This window comes from Protopterus annectens, chromosome 3.part0 (assembly GCF_019279795.1).
Source record: "Protopterus annectens isolate FY-2018-M chromosome 3.part0, PAN1.0, whole genome shotgun sequence".
Lineage (NCBI taxonomy): Eukaryota > Metazoa > Chordata > Ceratodontiformes > Protopteridae > Protopterus > Protopterus annectens.
The window spans coordinates 588,351,661-588,371,054 of NC_056731.1; the positions used below are offsets into that span (position 1 = coordinate 588,351,661).

At 36.2% G+C, this 19,394-nt stretch overlaps 1 protein-coding gene across 1 annotated transcript in view; it reads left to right on the forward strand.

Moving 5' to 3' along the window:
* Window positions 1–19,394, forward strand: part of EGFR (epidermal growth factor receptor) — a 1,653,396-nt gene that overhangs the window by 1,388,845 nt on the left and 245,157 nt on the right. Inside the window, exon 20 of the mRNA XM_044064990.1 lies at window positions 1,455–1,640. Coding sequence (XP_043920925.1) covers window positions 1,455–1,640 — 186 coding nt within the window. The remainder of the gene's footprint in view (window positions 1–1,454; window positions 1,641–19,394) is intronic.

Genomic DNA, 19,394 nt, shown 5'->3' on the forward strand with positions numbered 1-19,394 from the left:
CAGTGTTTGCAAGGTGAAGAAGGTCTAGTAAGACAGGTTCATTGTTCCCTATGCAGGAGTCCGTATGAAACAGAAACAAATTAGAGCATATGGTCCATTTATTAAGTAAGAAAAAGTAGATTTCAAAGGAAATATGAGAAAATAGAGTCATGAGGCACACCTCCAGTAACTAGTCTATTAGTCTAGAATGCCTTGCCAACTGTCAATCTCTATGTTAAATCCAAAAGCCAGCTCTCATTTCATTGAATGCAGCAGGGATTAGTATTTAATCTGGTAAATGTATCAGTAATGCTGTCATGAGGAATTGTATTGAATGTCTTAGCAAGGCCAAAACAAGTAGCAAGGAATGACAGACCTCCGTCAAAGTCAGCAGTCATGCCCTTGGGAAAAAAATAACCAAATTAATCAGAAACTGAAATAACTATAGTCAAGAATTTGTACGTTACTGATTTCTCTGTTTACAGAACTGACTTAAATGTAGTCCATTTGTCTATAGATAATTCTAGTCAGGCTAATGAACTTTTAATTTACAGGATCAGTTGCAGTGCCATTTTTATGTAGAGGCACATCAACGGCTATTTTAAATAAGTCATTCATATGCCCTGTAGTGATACTAAGATTAAACATCTTAAAATGCATTCAGTATTGGTGTATTGTTCTAATACGACAGCCTGGTAAATTGCTGGTTTTAGTTTTCATAATATTTTCAAGGATCTGGTACATAGTGCCAATAAGAAGATCGCAATTTAGAAGTTCACTCTCCTGCACCACTTACTTAAGCATGCTAACCCAGACCCTACCTGTAACCCGCCCTACACATTACACAGTTCCTAACAGTAGCACTGCACAAGGCACTTGAACACACATCCCATACATTAAACACACACATACACATCCCACATACAACACTACAACTGCCCACTTCCCTAGTCTTTACTCTAACCCTAATCTGCACTCACATACAAATTACCACCACCATCCCACTTAACCTCAGTAAATGCACACATCACTCAAACACACAACACTCCGTATTACAATGATCGATCTCCTCAGGATTTGACAGACTTCCTCTAATGAAAAAATAAGGCATAACACTTTGTCAATGAAGTAACCAGTAAACGACCTCAACCACTACCCTATTTATAGAGAAAGAAAGAACATAAATACATTTTCACCAATATTTTCCAAGTTAAAAGTTGTAGACTAGCGATCATATTTAAAATAGTTATAGATATGCAACTGTACTTATGCAAATAAATTATTTCTTTACTTTTTTGTTTTCTTTAATATTGAGAATGTGTTGTTTTGCTGTTGAGCATTTTCAGCAGTTATTAATCTAGAGAGACCGTTTCATAAAATACGCAATAAATGCTGTTTGCTTGACTGTCAGAGCTTCAGAGAGCTGATAGCTTGTAATTGCTGACTGTATGCTTTATTGGCTATGTTTTCCACAGGAGGCATATGTGATGGCCAGTGTCGATCATCCCCATGTGTGTCGTTTGCTGGGCATCTGCCTTACATCCACAGTACAGCTCATCACACAGCTCATGCCCTACGGCTGCCTTCTTGATTATGTCCGTGATCACAAGGACAAAATTGGCTCCCAGTACTTGTTAAACTGGTGTGTGCAGATTGCAAAGGTAATGTATTATGATTTAAACATTACTGTGCTGTCCCTTTTAGTTAAGGAAGTGTAATGAATTGACAAAGAGCATTTATAGGTGTTGAATTTCATCATAATGGGAAGACTGTAAATTACTCAGGAATTTAACCAAAAGACATATGGTATTCTCCTAAGCGGAGTGGCTTATTAATATAAGATGTGGGTACATGCTCTGTGGTCTGTAAATGACATGCCTTAATTGTGGTTGTAAATTAATCCTGTCACATAAACTATTTTATCATTTGGTTATTGCATAATATAACACATTTTCAACATATTATGTACAAGCCTCTACTTCATGAATTGTACAGCAGGAATTCTGCATCATACTTCTCAGCTAGCCATATTTTCACCTCATAATTTTGGTCTGTTTCTCATAAAATTTGTGATTTTCTGACAAATCAGTGAGGTTTGAATTCACTATATAATGATACGAGTTCCAGTCTTCATGCCCTTCAAAAAATGCATGGTAACACAAAACCTTTTCTAAGTTTATAAGAGTACTATTTAAAATCTGTCCCTGTTTTTGGACTTTTGTCCCCATAATTTTTGGCTTTGTCAAAATTTCCTGTGCTAAGAGGTTGAAATGTGTGTTGTGCAATTCTTTGAAAGTATTTCACAAACCATATGTAAAACAACTTTTTGAACATTCAGTGTGATAATGTTGAAAAAATAGTAACGTTATAGATATTTAATATTTTTGTATTTAGCAGGTAGTAGCCAAGGAGTAAGACTGTGTTTTTTTCTGTGGGATTAGGTATCCCACCATGTTTATCATGGTCCTCTGAGCATGGTTCTTACAAACAAGTCATCATACATAAATACATGTACCAGAATGCAAACACAGAGACAACACTCATGGTGTGACAAGCTGGGTATAGTAAGAAAGATGAAAGTCATCAATGTGAGAAGCACAACAGCAAGTGGAAGTGGGATATTTAAGAAACTAAGGAAGCTAGTTCCTAACTGTTATAGCACCTCCTGACGTCAGACCGCTTTCCAATTCGAGCATCACTGCACTTCATTTAATGACTGCACTCTATGCTGCCTGGTGATAATTGTCAATGTGCTATCTACATAGTTTCAATTTGCTGCACGCTGCTAGGTTAGGCAGATTTTTCATTTTATTAAAATGTGAAGGAGAAGTGGCTGTGACAGGTTGTGAGAAGCCTGAACCAGGAGCAAGCTTCCATTATTTTCTGATTTTAGCATAAATATGACAGCTTTCTTGAGTGCTCTTTGTAACATGATTTCCCCTTGTTGGGTATATGATATCTGATATCATTTTGAATGGGGCTTTATGCACTGTTGTCTTTCTAAGTTTGACCCATCAGTTTTTAAGATTTATAAATGCCATTTCCAAAATGTATAATTCAGTGCATTTTAAGCTACTATGGTCACTGAGATACAGAATGGAATTTTGTGGGGGTGGGGTGGTGGGCAACTGATGAATGGAGAAGGCAGAAAAGATAGAGTGATGATACTTGATAGAGATCTTAATGTAGTGTATGATACAGATGTGCATTATTGTGTGTGTGATGAAAATAAACTAAAGATTCTTGCTATTAAAACATATGCATATTGGCTGTAGCACACTGTAAGTTAAGACATCTACTAACAGATTCCATGTGTGATTGGAAGACCTGACTCCACTCATATGTACATATTAAGACCACTGGGCTTACCACCAATGCATTATCCTGTTGTAGTACTGGCTTTGACTGACTAGAGACTCCTGTGAGTCAAGTAATTTCCTGAGAGCTTGGCATCTGGAAAATGGTATAATATATGAATGCCAACTTGTGTCACTTCATAACACAACCTGTTGATGGGATTCCACTGGGGTGGCTTGTTAGAGTTTGTCCTGTGTTTATTCCTGGTAGGATTGGCTGAAGTGTTGTGTAACTACTGTTGTTTTCTGGCTAAATTTGATTTTGGTTTAGATTTATTCATTTATAGTTTGGATATGTCATTTTTGCTCTTATATTATAGTTTGTTTTATTTTAAATTTTGTTTTACCTCAAAGTTTTTCTTCTTGGAGTTTTAAAAGTTCTTGACCAGGGTCAATTAGAAAGTAATCCTTTTCCAATCATGAGGGCCAAGCAAATGGAGGACTGCAACTGTTCATCCCTCTGCACAAAGGTGGGCCATCTACAGACCTAGATAACTACATGCTCATACGTGTGACTAGTCTCATATCTAAAGCCATGGAAATGATAAATATTGACATAGGAAACCTTCAAATATTGGATCCAGCCCAGTTAAGTTTCATCAAGGGGAGTTCATGCCTACTCATCCTGGTGGACATCTTTAAGAAGGTCTCAAAGCAAATGATTGTGGGCAAAGTGGTGCATACTGCCCACCTTGACATGGCCAAAGCACTTCATGCAGTACCTTGTTTGGGCAATGTAGACAGACTCACAAAATAACCCCCTATGTCATCCACTGGATAGCAAGCTGGTTCACAAATATGACTCAAGAAGTTGTGATGGGGATGTCTACCTCTAGACAAGTCCCTCAAAGCTCACTGCTGTGACCTCTCCTTTTTGGCATTATTTCTCTGAAGACAAAGCCAATGTCAAGTGACTTTGGCTGTCCATGTTTGCAAGCACTAGGTACAGTCATAGAATCCCAAGAGATACAAATATCTTCAAAGAATGTCTGATACAAGCTAAATAAATGATGCCAAACCCTAAATCCCTGTGCCAATAAATGCATAATAGTTGCCCTTGACAAGATGGTTACCTCTGAAAACTACCACATTTTTAACACACCCCTAAGAGTAGACTCAATGGTCAGATATTTTGGAATGCATGTATATAATAACCTGGCCTTTGAGCATCATGTGCCAATGACTGTAAAAAAATCATTCTATGTTGTACAACTTATAAGCAAGGGTGTGGCATCAAGTTCCAAGGATGTCATATCTCCTCATCAGAGCAATCACTGAGTAAAACACCCCACCACCACTACCTCCTTCAGTATGTATCTGACCAAGCATAGGCAACAACTGGAACATCCACAGAGGTTTCTTACAAAAAGAATATAAGAGGCAAACAACATGGCCCACATGGACCACTTTAAAGCCCTATCCCTGTACTCTGTCTCAGTGGTCATTCCTAACCCAATTCAAGAGTAACAGATGAGGAAATTGAAGATTTACTCCTGGTCTGGCACCTATGTCTCCTGTAGACATTGGCAGCCTGTAAGTGCTTGACCACCTGAGCCCACATATTTCCTTTAAACTAAGCCTAAGCTAACAAAATTGTCAGATATATTTGATAAGAATGGCTATGCTAACTACCCCCCTCCCCCCAACAGGGTCATAAGCCTAGTAATCACAGAGTCATCAGAGTAAATAAAGACTTGAAGAAGACACCAGAAAGAAGCTAGAGATTGGGCCCTCTGTAGCAATCCAAAATAGAGACCTATTGAGAGGCACAGTGGGAGACACAGAAAGATCAGTCTACTGAGAGAGATCATATCTTAGTTGTATTGGTATGTAGGTACTTGCTGTGAAGTTTTCTTAAGCCATAAGACTTTTGCGATGGGGTAGAAGCTATATCTTTATTTTTCAGCACATTAAACTCCATGACTGGAGCTTCAACCATCTTTAATATTCCACATTAGTAGATTTGCAGAGAGCATCATTTTGGCATATTTTTCTACAGCCAAATTTCATACCTAAGAAATGGCCACCAATTTTCATTATAATTTTCTGCAATAAGAGAGATCTAGAGGAAGAGAGAGAGAGAGAGAAGTCCTGAGGTGTTTGCTGCATATTATTTTCTGTTTATGAAGTAAATCTTTGAATTCATCCACTTGCTGAGGTGACAACCCTAGAGTGTCACAAATGGAGCCAAAGGGATAGTGACAGTCACCAAATTGATGACTGCACCAAGGACAGTTGCACCACTTAATATAAGAGTAGTGGCCTTGGAAATGCATCTAGTAACTGTTGCAAAGAAAGAAAGCAGACCTCTGTGCCTGCAGTTAAGGTCGATGATACACTGTCTGAACCACAGAAATGAGAAATAAGAGTTTTTGTTGAGGAATAAGGATGTGTTTTCAGAGCTGCATGGCAGAAAATATCTGAGATTGGTGTTTGTTTGGAACTATTTCTGACTAGGTTGCATCTACCTGTCAGCCCAAAAAAACTCTGTGCATGTCTTGTCACCCCAGGGAGATTATTGTTCCACTTTGTACTATACAGATCAAGTTCATTTGTGAATGCACTACTGACCTTTGCACCCTTTGAGCAAGCCACCTGAATCACCTTGCAAAAGTGCAATGATTCCGCACTAAAAAAAATCATAACTTTGGAAAACTTGAACTATTCTGAAAAGCATCAGGAATATTCATTATTTCCTGTTTATTTCTTATAGGTTAATTAGAGGTATTCTCTGCTTGGCCTTTAAGGCAATTTTATTTTTACATGTTTGTTACCTGTGTTGGCCTGTTGGACACAAATGCTGCTTTTCAAGGAAGACCCGGGAACGCACTCCTGTCATGTGACTTACTCAAAATCACATAGTAGGTAAATGGAGGTGAAATGAATGAAACCCTGTACCCCTGACTGCAAGACTTGTCTCATTGACAGCTTTGAGCCTTAGTCCTCTGTCCTAACTGCCAGAATATATTTAATCCAGTTTTGTTTGACAATCTACCTGAACACTTGACTGCACAGCTAAGATAAGATAACTGTCAACAATAGGAACAACTAACAGACAAATTACACAGCATGCTTCAAGTTTGCCCTTACTGTCAGGCCAATAATAGAATACAAAGCTCCCTTTCATGTGTAGCTTTCCGAGCACCTGCAACAATTGGAGACTGTTACTTTGCTCTGTGCCATACATACTGCTCAGAGGTGACCTGTGCCTTCCATATAAGGCAATCTCTGACCCTGCATTAATGGAAATGCTGCACATTTGCAAGTCAAATGGCACATGGGTCACGTGCTCTTAGGACCTTAACCTGGTATGCAACATCAACAGAACCTGCTGGAGGGATAGATTTCTCTCCCAGAGGTTGTCTGACCTTTGAAACATGGTTCCAATTCATGTTAAACAACCCCTCGTTGACTGGAGATTCTCCCCAGGGGTTCTACCAGTGTCCCTCTTGGACAGGGGTAATAGGAGCTGATTTTAGTGTCTGCTTTAAATGGATACTCTTGGGAACAGGAGTTTAACTTGGCTAGGCTTGTAAAGGCCCCAGGGCCATTAGCCTAGTGACCACCTATGCTCAGAAACCAGTCATTAACTACCAAAATAATGTTGGTGTCCATCTGTCTCTCTATCTCTCTCCCTCCTTATGTGTGTCTGCACACATGCATTTTTATATTTTTCTTTCTTTATTGACAGATTTATATATGGAAATTAAAAAACATATCAACATGGGGTTACAACAATCTTCTTGCAGCCTGTAAGGTCAAATTAATAAATAAATGCATACTCCTTTCATGCTGCTTTTGTTTTAATAACATTAAGCTGAGCAGTAGCAAAAGAGATTGCAAGTGTGAACGGTTTTACATGACTTTTAACACATTATAATGGCTGTAGCTGATGAGAATTGCAGTAGTATCATCATGATATCTTCAAATAACTTCACATAGTGTACTATTATCAGGTGTTAGTAAATACACAAAGCCCTGATCTTAGCTGCAATACAGTAGCACACCAGGTATTTCCCCCTCTTTATCAGTAGAGAGCCTATGTCAACAATGACTGTTGTCTGTCTTCTGATCTGTTTAAAATGTTTTAGCCAGACGAGAACACAGATCCCCAATGGGCCATTTTCAGACTTATCCTGGGAATACAGAGTCAAGAAAGTTGTAAAACACACAGCATGAAAATGGTGTACAGAAAGAAAACAAATACATACATGCAAACACACGTTGGCTTTATATAATAAATGCAAGCACATGTTGGATTTATCTAATAAATGCAAACACACATTGGCTTTATCTAATAAATGCAAGCACATGTTGGATTTATATCAATTGTAAAGAAGAGCAGTGCAGTGACTTAGAAATATAAAGCAAAACTGTATCTGAAGAGAAATGAAAAAATATTTCACATCATAGTCTGACAGAAACTATCAAATTTTGTGTAGCACTTCAAGTAGATGTTTGTTAATGTTGTTACCAAATGCTGTGTAGGATTCCTCTTTAGTGATAAAGGGAAGGTCTCCCTAAAGTTTACTTAACTAAGACAGACAAGCCATGCCCGGTATATGTTGTTTTGTTATGATCAGTTATTGGAGGTAGTACATTGGTAGTTGTTGACCAGAGATTGTAATATAAGTTCCTAAGTGAGAGCTTGCCACTAAAATGGGAAACATTTCCATTCTGAGAAGTCTGTAAAAGGAAAGATCCTAGTAGTGGATCTGCTTATAGCATGTCTTTGCAGTCAACAGACTGATACTTGCATGGTTCAAATACATAGTCTCTGTTTTCATAAGCTGCTTTGAGCACCTAGATGTCCCCTGCTCAAATAGTATTTTTGCTGATTACTTGTTCCCTCTGAACTCTGCTCAAACAGCTAACTGCCTTTATTCCAGCTATGTATGCCCTCAGCTCTTGCTGCATTCATACATTGCATCTTAACTCTGCCCCTGATTACTTGCAGATGCAGGTTATGTATTAAAATGGCAAACAGATTGTCATACCATAACTCCAGGTACATTGTGGAAACTTACAGAACTTATTCTGGCACACAACAGTTTTAAGTTTAATGGAAAACATTATGTTCAGATTGTGGGCGCTGCAATGGGCAGCAGAATGGAACAACAATATGCAAATGTCTTCATGGCAAACCTAGAAGAAGAATTTCTACAGCACTGCATGCACAGACCAGTTGCTTATTTGTTTTATTGATGAATTACTTGTAATTTTAACACAGTGTGCCACCTCCTTCCAGGAATTCCACCAAGGACTCAATAAATTCCACATATCTATTAAACTGTCCTTGGAGTATTTGACCTTGTGTAACCTTCCTTGATACTAAGGTTACTACACACAATAGGACATTACAGACACACCTCTGCAGGAAACCAGCCTACTGACAGACAGACATACAGATGTATACGCAAAGAATCATCCAACCACACAAAGACAGAAAACTACATACAGTCAAGCACTTCGATATCATCACATTTATTCTAGTGCGGTAGAAAGAGATACGCAGTTGGCAGAACAAAAATATGCCTAGATTGTTCAAGGTCACTCTGCCAGGGGGGTTGACAGAGCTGTAGACAGAGCAATACAGCTATACCATGATAACAGCTACTTCATTATAAAGAGAGGATCCCCGCTACACAAGTCCTCTAGTAACAACATATCTAGAACTTACAAGTTTGCAATTTTTTAAGGGACCTCCAATCCAAGTTCAAAGCAGACAACAAGCCAAGGGACATTTTCGAGCAGTCCTACTGCTGTCATTTAAAAGGTCAACAAATCTAAAGAATCTTCTTGTGAGAAGCACAATTAGACCAGAAAAAGAACATAGTCTAAATGGGCACAAAACTCTACAACTATCTGCAATACAAGACATATCACATGCTATGAATGGCTTCCAAAATAGCAGTTTCACAAAACAGAAGTGTTCAAAGTGCACATTTCATTTAAAATGAAAATGTGGTTTATTTAATCAAATGCAGGATTTGTCCAGAAATAAGAGAGATCTGCCAGCCTCTCAAAGCTATGACGGATGCCCATGGAAACACCGTTAAAAATAAAATGGTTGATAAAGCCCATGGGAGCACACTTTTCCCATTCTGATCATTCTGTATCAGATATGACAGTTATGGTTCTTTGAGGACATTTTTGTACACTTTTGGAAAGAAGAGCAATGGAGATTAAGCTAATTCAGTTGAGTCTGTGGTTTCAACCAGGGTTTTGTTTTTATGAGACACTATACCAACAACTTTGACAACTTCTCCCTTTGAGCATCAAACCGTGGACTTAAATAAGTTATACTGAAGAGCAGTACATTTCATTTTCTAGTAATGCATGATTTTATGAAAAATGTACATTGAATCCAAACTGGTGACTATCTCAGAATATCAACATTAATTAAGATTAATGAAGTCTAGGTTTCAGCACCTTTGTTTTATTCATGACGAGTGTAATTATTTTCTAGTAAGGCAACATTCATGCCAGAACTGTAGTAACCATTAATGTAGATAGTTCAGATAGTTTTAACAGTATAAGTAAACTTCCCCCTGTACTGCTGTTCTTGTAAGAGCCTTAACCTGATATAACAACACATTCCTCTTCCCTTTCTTCTCTATCTCCTTTCAGTTTACTACACTACAGCTGTGTACAATGGCCATGCATTCAACCCTGTATCTTATTCTCTTTATCATCCCTGCCTTTCTCATCAGTGTGAACTGGACATTATTGTTAATTCATAATTGTCTGTTAACCAAAACATTTAAATCACAGAAGTTGCTTGTTTAGACAGACTAATTTGATGCTTTCCCTCTCTGGACTTAAGTAACCCCCTGCAACTCTCTTGTATTGTGATTTACTGTCTGATTACATTTCAGGGCATTCTCATTGAGGTTTGCCTACACTGATAAATGAACACTAACTCTAATTTACTATGCCAAACTTTGATTTCTGCAGTCATGGATCAGTGGGGGTACATTCATTTCTGCAAATATATAGAGCTGAGTATATTTTTCTGTATTTTCTGTGTTATAGAGCTAAATTGTTGCTTATATATCTGTTGTCTGTCTTAGTGTTCTGCAAATATACAGAGATCAGTATATATTTTTAGGGTTTTATAAGAGCTGAGTATATTTTTCTGTATTTTCTGTATTATAGAGCTAAATTCTTGCTTATATATCTGTCTGTCTTAGTGTTCTGCAAATATACAGAGATCAGTATATATTTTTTGGGGTTTTATAAGAGCTGAGTATATTTTTCTGTATTTTCTGTATTATAGAGCTAAATTGCTGCTTATATATCTGCTGTCTGTCTTAATGGTCTGCAAATATACAGAGATCAGTATATATTTTTTGGGTTTGATAATTTGCACTCTGATTCCTCACATCTCTGTTGAAACTTTTCCCCACCCCCCTCATTGTGGTTTCTGTTGCTTCTCTGTTGTTAACTCAAGGTTCCCTTAATTTGAACTGTTAATAGCAGCACTCTGCATTTAAAGTGGAACAGCCTTACAAGATTTCTGCAAATATATAGAGCTGAGTATATTTTTCTGTATTTTCTGTATTATAGAGCTAAATTGTTGCTTAGATATCTGTTGTCTGTCTTAGTGTTCTGCAAATATACAGAGATCAGTATATATTTTAGGGTTTTATAAGAGCTGAGTATATTTTTCTGTATTTTCAGTGTTATAGAGCTAAATTGTTGCTTATATATCTGTTGTCTGTCTTAGTGTTCTGCAAATATACAGAGATCAGTATATATATTTTGGGTTTTATAAGAGCTGAGTATATTTTTCTGTATTTTCTGTATTATAGAGCTAGATTTCTGCAAATATATAGAGATGAGTATATTTTTCTGTATTTTCTGTATTATAGAGCTAAATTGTTGCTTATATATCTGTTGTCTGTCTTAGTGTTCTGCAAATATACAGAGATCAGTATATATTTTTTGGGTTTTATAATTTGCACTCTGATTGCTCACATCTCTGTTGAAACTTTTCCAAACCCCCCTCATTGTGGTTTCTGTTGCTTCTGTGTTGTTAACTCAAGGTTCCCTTAATTTGAACTGTTAATAGCAGCACTCTGCATTTAAAGTGGAACAGCCTTACAAGATTTCTGCAGATATATAGAGCTGAGTATATTTTTCAGTATTTTCTGTATTATAGAGCTAAATTGTTGCTTATATATCTGTTGTCTGTCTTAGTGTTCTGCAAATATACAGAGATCAGTATATATTTTTTGGGTTTTATAATTTGCACTCTGATTCCTCACATCTCTGTTGAAACTTTTCCCCACCCCCCTAATTGTGGTTTCTGTTGCTTCTGTGTTGTTAACTCAAGGTTCCCTTAATTTGAACTGTTAATAGTAGCACTCTGCATTTAAAGTGGAACAGACATACAAGATTTCTGCAAATATATAGAGCTGAGTATATCTTTCTGTATTTTCTGTATTATAGAGCTAAATTGTTGCTTATATATCTGTTGTCTGTCTTAGTGTTCTGCAAATATACAGAGATCAGTATATATTTTTAGGGTTTTATAAGAGCTGAGTATATTTTTCTGTATTTTCAGTGTTATAGAGCTAAATTGTTGCTTATATATCTGTTGTCTGTCTTAGTGTTCTGCAAATATACAGAGATCAGTATATATATTTTGGGTTTTATAAGAGCTGAGTATATTTTTCTGTATTTTCTGTATTATAGAGCTAGATTTCTGCAAATATATAGAGATGAGTATATTTTTCTGTATTTTCTGTATTATAGAGCTAAATTGTTGCTTATATATCTGTTGTCTGTCTTAGTGTTCTGCAAATATACAGAGATCAGTATATATTTTTTGGGCTTTTATAAGAGCTGAGTATATTTTTCTGTATTTTCTGTATAATAGAGCTAAATTGTTGCTTATATATCTGTTGTCTGTCTTAGTGTTCTGCAAATATACAGAGATCAGTATATATTTTTTGGGTTTTATAAGAGCTGAGTATATTTTTCTGTATTTTCTGTATTATACAGCTAAATTGTTGCTTATATATCTGTTGTCTGTCTTAGTGTTCTGCAAATATACAGAGATCAGTATATATTTTTTTGGTTTTATAATTTGCACTCTGATTGCTCACATCTCTGCTGAAACTTTTCCCCACCCCCCTCATTGTGGTTTCTGTTGCTTCTGTGTTGTCAACTCAAGGCTCCCTTAATTTGAACTGTTAATAGCAGCACTCTGCATTTAAAGTGGAACAGCCTTACAAGATTTCTGCAGATATATAGAGCTGAGTATATTTTTCTGTATTTTCTGTATTATAGAGCTAAATTGTTGCTTATATATCTGTTGTCTGTCTTAGTGTTCTGCAAATATACATAGATCAGTATATATTTTTTGGGTTTTATAATTTGCACTCTGATTCCTCACATCTCTGTTGAAACTTTCCCCCACCCCCCTCATTGTGGTTTATGTTGCTTCTGTGTTGTTAACTCCAGGTTCCCTTAATTTAAACTGTTAATAGCAGCACTCTGCATTTAAAGTGGAACAGCCTTACAAGATTTCTGCAAATATATAGAGCTGAGTATATTTTTCTGTATTTTCTGTATTATAGAGCTAAATTGTTGCTTATATATCTGTTGTCTGTCTTAGTGTTCTGCAAATATACAGAGATCAGTATATATTTTTTGGGTTTTATAAGAGCTGAGTATATTTTTCTGTATTATAGAGCTAGATTTCTGCAAATATATAGAGATGAGTATATTTTTCTGTATTTTCTGTATTATAGAGCTAAATTGTTGCTTATATATCTGTTGTCTGTCTTAGTGTTCTGCAAATATACAGAGATCAGTATATAGTTTTTGGGTTTTATAATTTGCACTCTGATTCCTCACATCTCTGTTGAAACTTTTCCCCACCCCCCTCATTGTGGTTTCTGTTGCTTCTGTGTTGTTAACTCAAGGTTCCCTTAATTTGAACTGTTAATAGCAGCACTCTGCATTTAAAGTGGAACAGCCTTACAAGATTTCTGCAGATATATAGAGCTGAGTATATTTTTCTGTATTTTCTGTATTATAGAGCTAAATTGTTGCTTATATATCTGTTGTCTGTCTTAGTGTTCTGTAAATATACAGAGATCAGTATATATTTTTTGGGTTTTATATTTTGCACTCTGATTCCTCACATCTCTGTTGAAACTTTCCCCACCCCCCTCATTGTGGTTTCTGTTGCTTCTCTGTTGTTAACTCAAGGTTCCCTTAATTTGAACTGTTAATAGCAGCACTCTGCATTTAAAGTGGAACAGCCTTACAAGATTTCTGCAAATATATAGAGCTGAGTATATTTTTCTGTATTTTCTGTATTATAGAGTTAAATTGTTGCTTATATATCTGTTGTCTGTCTTAGTGTTCTGCATACAGAGATCAGTATATATTTTTTTGGGTTTTATAAGAGCTGAGTATATTTTTCTGTATTTTCTGTATTATAGAGCTAAATTGTTGCTTATATATCTGTTGTCTGTCTTAGTGTTCTGCAAATATACAGAGATCAGTATATATTTTTTGGGGTTTATAAGAGCTGAGTATATTTTTCCTGTATTTTCTGTATTATAGAGCTAGATTTCTGCAAATATATAGAGATTAGTATATTTTTCTGTATTTTTTGTATTATAGAGCTAAATTGTTGCTTATATATCTGTTGTCTGTCTTAGTGTTCTGCAAATATACAGAGATCAGTATATAGTTTTTGGGTTTTATAATTTGCACTCTGATTCCTCACATCTCTGTTGAAACTTTTCCCCACCCCCCTCATTGTGGTTTCTGTTGCTTCTGTGTTGTTAACTCAATGTTCCCTTAATTTGAACTGTTAATAGCAGCACTCTGCATTTAAAGTGGAACAGCCTTTCAAGATTTCTGCAGATATATAGAGCTGAGTATATTTTTCTGTATTTTCTGTATTATAGAGCTAAATTGTTGCTTATATATCTGTTGTCTGTCTTAGTGTTCTGCAAATATACAGAGATCAGTATATATTTTTTGGGTTTTATATTTTGCACTCTGATTCCTCACATCTCTGTTGAAACTTTTCCCCACCCCCTCATTGTGGTTTCTGTTGCTTCTGTGTTGTTAACTCAAGGTTCCCTTAATTTGAACTGTTAATAGCAGCACTCTGCATTTAAAGTGGAACAGCCTTACAAGATTTCTGCAACTATATAGAGCTGAGTATATTTTTCTGTATTTTATGTATTATAGAGCTAAATTGTTGCTTGTATATCTGTTGTCTGTCTTAGTGTTTTGCAAATATACAGAGATCAGTATATATTTTTGGGGTTTTATAAGAGCTGAATATATTTTTTCTGTATTTTCTATATTATAGAGCTAAATTGTTGCTTATATATCTGTTGTCTGTCTTAGTGTTCTGCAAATATACAGAGATCAGTATATATTTTTAGGGTTTTATAAGAGCTGAGTATATTTTTCTGTATTTTCTGTGTTATAGAGCTAAATTGTTGCTTATATATCTGTTGTCTGTCTTAGTGTTCTGCAAATATACAGAGATCAGTATATATATTTTTGGGTTTTATAAGAGCTGAGTATATTTTTCTGTATTTTCTGTATTATAGAGCTAAATTGTTGCTTATATATCTGTTGTCTGTCTTAGTGTTCTGCAAATATACAGAGATCAGTATATATTTTTTGGGGTTTATAAGAGCTGACTATATTTTTCTGTATTTTCTGTATTATAGAGCTAAATTGTTGCTTATATATCTGTTGTCTGTCTTAGTGTTTTGCAAGTATACAGAGGTCATTATGTATTTTTTGGGTTTTATAATTTGCACTCTGATTCCTCACATCTCTGTTGAAACTTTTCCCCACCCCCCTCATTGTCGTTTCTTTTGCTTCTGTGTTGTTAACTCAAGGTTCCCTTAATTTAAACTGTTAATAGCAGCACTCTGCATTTAAAGTGGAGCAGCCTTACAAGATTTCTGCAAATATATAGAGCTGAGTATATTTTTCTGTATTTTCTGTATTATAGAGCTAAATTGTTGCTTATATATCTGTTGTCTGTCTTAGTGTTCTGCAAATATACAGAGATCAGTATATATTTTTGGGGGTTTTATAAGAGCTGAGTATATTTTTCTGTATTTTCTGTATTATAGAGCTAAATTGTTGCTTATATATCTGTTGTCTGTGTTAGTGTTCTGCAAATATACAGAGATCAGTATATATTTTTTGGGTTTTATAAGAGCTGAGTATATTTTTCTGTATTTTCTATATTATAGAGCTAAATTGTTGCTTATATATCTGTTGTCTGTCTTAGTGTTCTGCAAATATACAGAGATCAGTATATATTTTTAGGGTTTTATAAGAGCTGAGTATATTTTTCTGTATTTTCTGTCTTATAGAGCTAAATTGTTGCTTATATATCTGTTGTCTGTCTTAGTGTTCTGCAAATATACAGAGATCAGTATATATTTTTTGGGTTTTATAAGAGCTGAGTGTATTTTTCTGTATTTTCTGTATTATAGAGCTAGATTTCTGCAAATATATAGAGATGAGTATATTTTTCTGTATTTTCTGTATTATAGAGCTAAATTGTTGCTTATATATCTGTTGTCTGTCTTAGTGTTCTGCAAATATACAGAGATCAGTATATATTTTTTGGGTTTTATAATTTGCACTCTGATTCCTCACATCTCTGTTGAAACTTTTCCCCACCCCCCCTCATTGTGGTTTCTGTTGCTTTTGTGTTGTTAACTCAAGGTTCCCTTAATTTGAACTGTTAATAGCAGCACTCTGCATTTAAAGTGGAACAGCCTTACAAGATGTCTGCAACTATATAGAGCTGAGTATATTTTTCTGTATTTTCTGTATTATAGAGCTAAATTGTTGCTTATATATCTGTTGTCTGTCTTAGTGTTCTGCAAATATACAGAGATCAGTATATATTTTTTGGGTTTTATAATTTGCACTCTGATTCCTCACATCTCTGTTGAAACTTTTCCCCACCCCCCTCATTGTCGTTTCTGTTGCTTCTGTGTTGTTAATTCAAGGTTCCCTTAATTTAAACTGTTAATAGCAGCACTCTGCATTTAAAGTGGAACAGCCTTACAAGATTTCTGCAAATATACAGAGCTGAGTATATTTTTCTGTATTTTCTGTATTATAGAGCTAAATTGTTGCTTATATATCTGTTGTCTGTCTTAGTATTCTGCAAATATACAGAGATCAGTATATATTTTTGGGGTTTTATAAGAGCTGAGTATATTTTTCTGTATTTTCTGTATTATAGAGCTAAATTGTTGCTTATATATCTGTTGTCTGTCTTAGTGTTCTGCAAATATACAGAGATCAGTATATATTTTTTGGGTTTTATAATTTGCACTCTGATTCCTCACATCTCTGTTGAAACTTTTCCCCACCCCCCTCATTGTGGTTTCTGTTTGTTCTGTGTTGTTAACTCAAGATTCCCTTAATTTGAACTGTTAATAGCAGCACTCTGCATTTAAAGTGGAACAGCCTTACAAGATTTCTGCAAATATATAGAGCTGAGTATATTTTTCTGTATTTTCTGTATTATAGAGCTAAATTGTTGCTTATATATCTGTTGTCTGTATTAGTGTTCTGCAAATATACAGAGATCAGTATATATTTTTTGGGTTTTATAATTTGCACTCTGATTCCTCACATCTCTGTTGAAACTTTTCCCCACCCCCCTCATTGTTGTTTCTGTTGCTTCTGTGTTGTTAACTCAAGGTTCCCTTAATTTAAACTGTTAATAGCAGCACTCTGCATTTAAAGTGGAGCAGCCTTACAAGATTTCTGCAAATATATAGAGCTGAGTATATTTTTCTGTATTTTCTGTATTATAGAGCTAAATTGCTGCTTATATATCTGTTGTCTGTTGTTAAATTTGGTGGCTTTTGCAGTGCCCGCCCCTCTGTAGATTTGATCTAGTACACTCCCCCAGTCCCATCTCTTTACCACATTCTACCTAATAAACCCTTTCTGCACTTGCTTTTAGTCCTTTTTAATTTAATTACATTTTTCAAACTGTGTGTGGACTAATATTGCTACATACTCAAGTGTGCACGCTTGCACTGCATGTGAATTGTTTTTAACTACTGTTTTTGCTACTTTTTTGAAAAAAAAAATTGTAAGCCTGTTTCCTACCTTTCCTGTAATTAGTGTTCCAGATACAGATTTGCTGTATCCACGACTATTTGAAAGCTTCTGAGCCCCCAAGCCTTTCTGTGTTGGAGGGAAACCTTCTAGCTTATCAGTGGGAGTGGTAAGCACAAGGTAACCTGTCTACCACATAAGGAGTGGTTCTGGCCCAGAATTTGTAGTTATTGGCCTTTTGGGCAGTCTTCCATCTCTCTCAACTTTCTGATTTGAAGGCCTGCATTTGCACTTGTTTCTGTCCTGTAACTCCTGGGCCCATCTAATTTGCTCACACACTGTATTTGTGTTCCTTCCTACTTAATTTTACTTTTGCGTCATCTTAGAAGTACTCAATTGTATTTATTACTGCTTGGTGTAACTCATTCTAAGCCTTTTAGTTTAAGCACTTGGGCTTCAGACCAGTTGTTTTACATTAGGAAGGTCTGTGGTCTGCACTGTGGTGGCAGGACAGGTAGCTTACATCCTTCTAAGTTGGGAACTGCTGATTGAGGGCTCAGTGTCTGTTATTCTAAAAGTGTATTAATTCTATTTTAAGCACTTGGGACTCAGGCCACTCATTTTACATTAAAAGGGTTCGTGGTCTGCACTGTTGTGGGAGGAGAGGCTGGACTCTGCCCTTCTAGCTGGGAATTTCTGGTTAAAGGCTTATAGTGCCTGCATATCTAAACTGCTTCTTACTGAAATTGGTACACCTTATTTGCTGTAGCATAGACTAGAATCAGGCCTGCTGAATCTAGCTTTGTTTGTATAACCTGAGCACTAATCCAGGCATTCTTTAAAGTATTCAATTGTATTTATTACTGCTTGGTAGTAACTTGGTTAAAGTGTAGCTATCATTCTAAGTCTTTTGGATTAAGCACTTGGGCTTCAGACCAGTTGTTTTACATTAGGAAGGTTTGTGGCCTGCACTGTGGTGGCAGGACAGGTAGCTTACATCCTTCTAACTTGGGAACTGCTGATTGAGGGCTCAGTGTCTGTTATTCTAAAAGTGTATTAATTCTGGTTTAAGCACTTGGGCTTCACGCCAGTTGTTTTACATTAAGAAGGTTTGTGGTCTGCACTGTAGTGGCAGAACAGGTAGCTTACATCCTTCTAAGTTGGGAACTGCTGATTGAGGGCTCAGTGTCTGTTATTCTAAAAGTGTATTAATGCTAGTTTAAGCACTTGGGCTTCAGGCCAGTTATTTTACATTAAAAGGGTTCATGGTCTGCACTCTTGTGGGAGGAGAGGCTGGACTCTGCCCTTCTGAGCTGGGAATTTCTGGTTAAAGGCTTATAGTGCTTGCATATTTTAACTGCTTCTTACTGAAATTGGTACACCTTGTTTGCTGTAGCATAGACTAGATCCAGGCCTGCTGAATCTAGCTTTGTTTGTATAACTTGAGCACTAATCCAGGCATTCTTTAAAGTATTCAATTGTATTTATTACTGCTTGGTAGTAACTTGATTAAAGTATAGCTATCATTCTAAGTCTTTTGGATTAAGCACTTGGGCTTCAGACCAGTTGTTTTACATTAGGAAGGTTTGTGGCCTGCACTGTGGTGGCAGGACAGGTAGCTTACATCCTTCTAAGTTGTGAACTGCTGATTGAGGGCTCAGTGTCTGTTATTCTAAAAGTGTATTAGTTCTGGTTTAAGCACTTGGGTTTCAGGCCAGTTATTTTACATTAAGAAGGTTTGTGGTCTGCACTCTTGTGGGAGGAGAGGCTGGACTCTGTCCTTCTGAGCTGGGAATTTCTGGTTATGAGCTGGGAATTTCTGGTTAAAGGCTTATAGTGCCTGCGTATTTGAACTGTTTCTTACTGAAATTGGTACACCTTGTTTGCTGTAGCATAGACTAGATCCAGGCCTGCTGAATCTAGCTTTATTTGTATGCTGCTTGTTTGTTTGCTTGTTATTTCCCT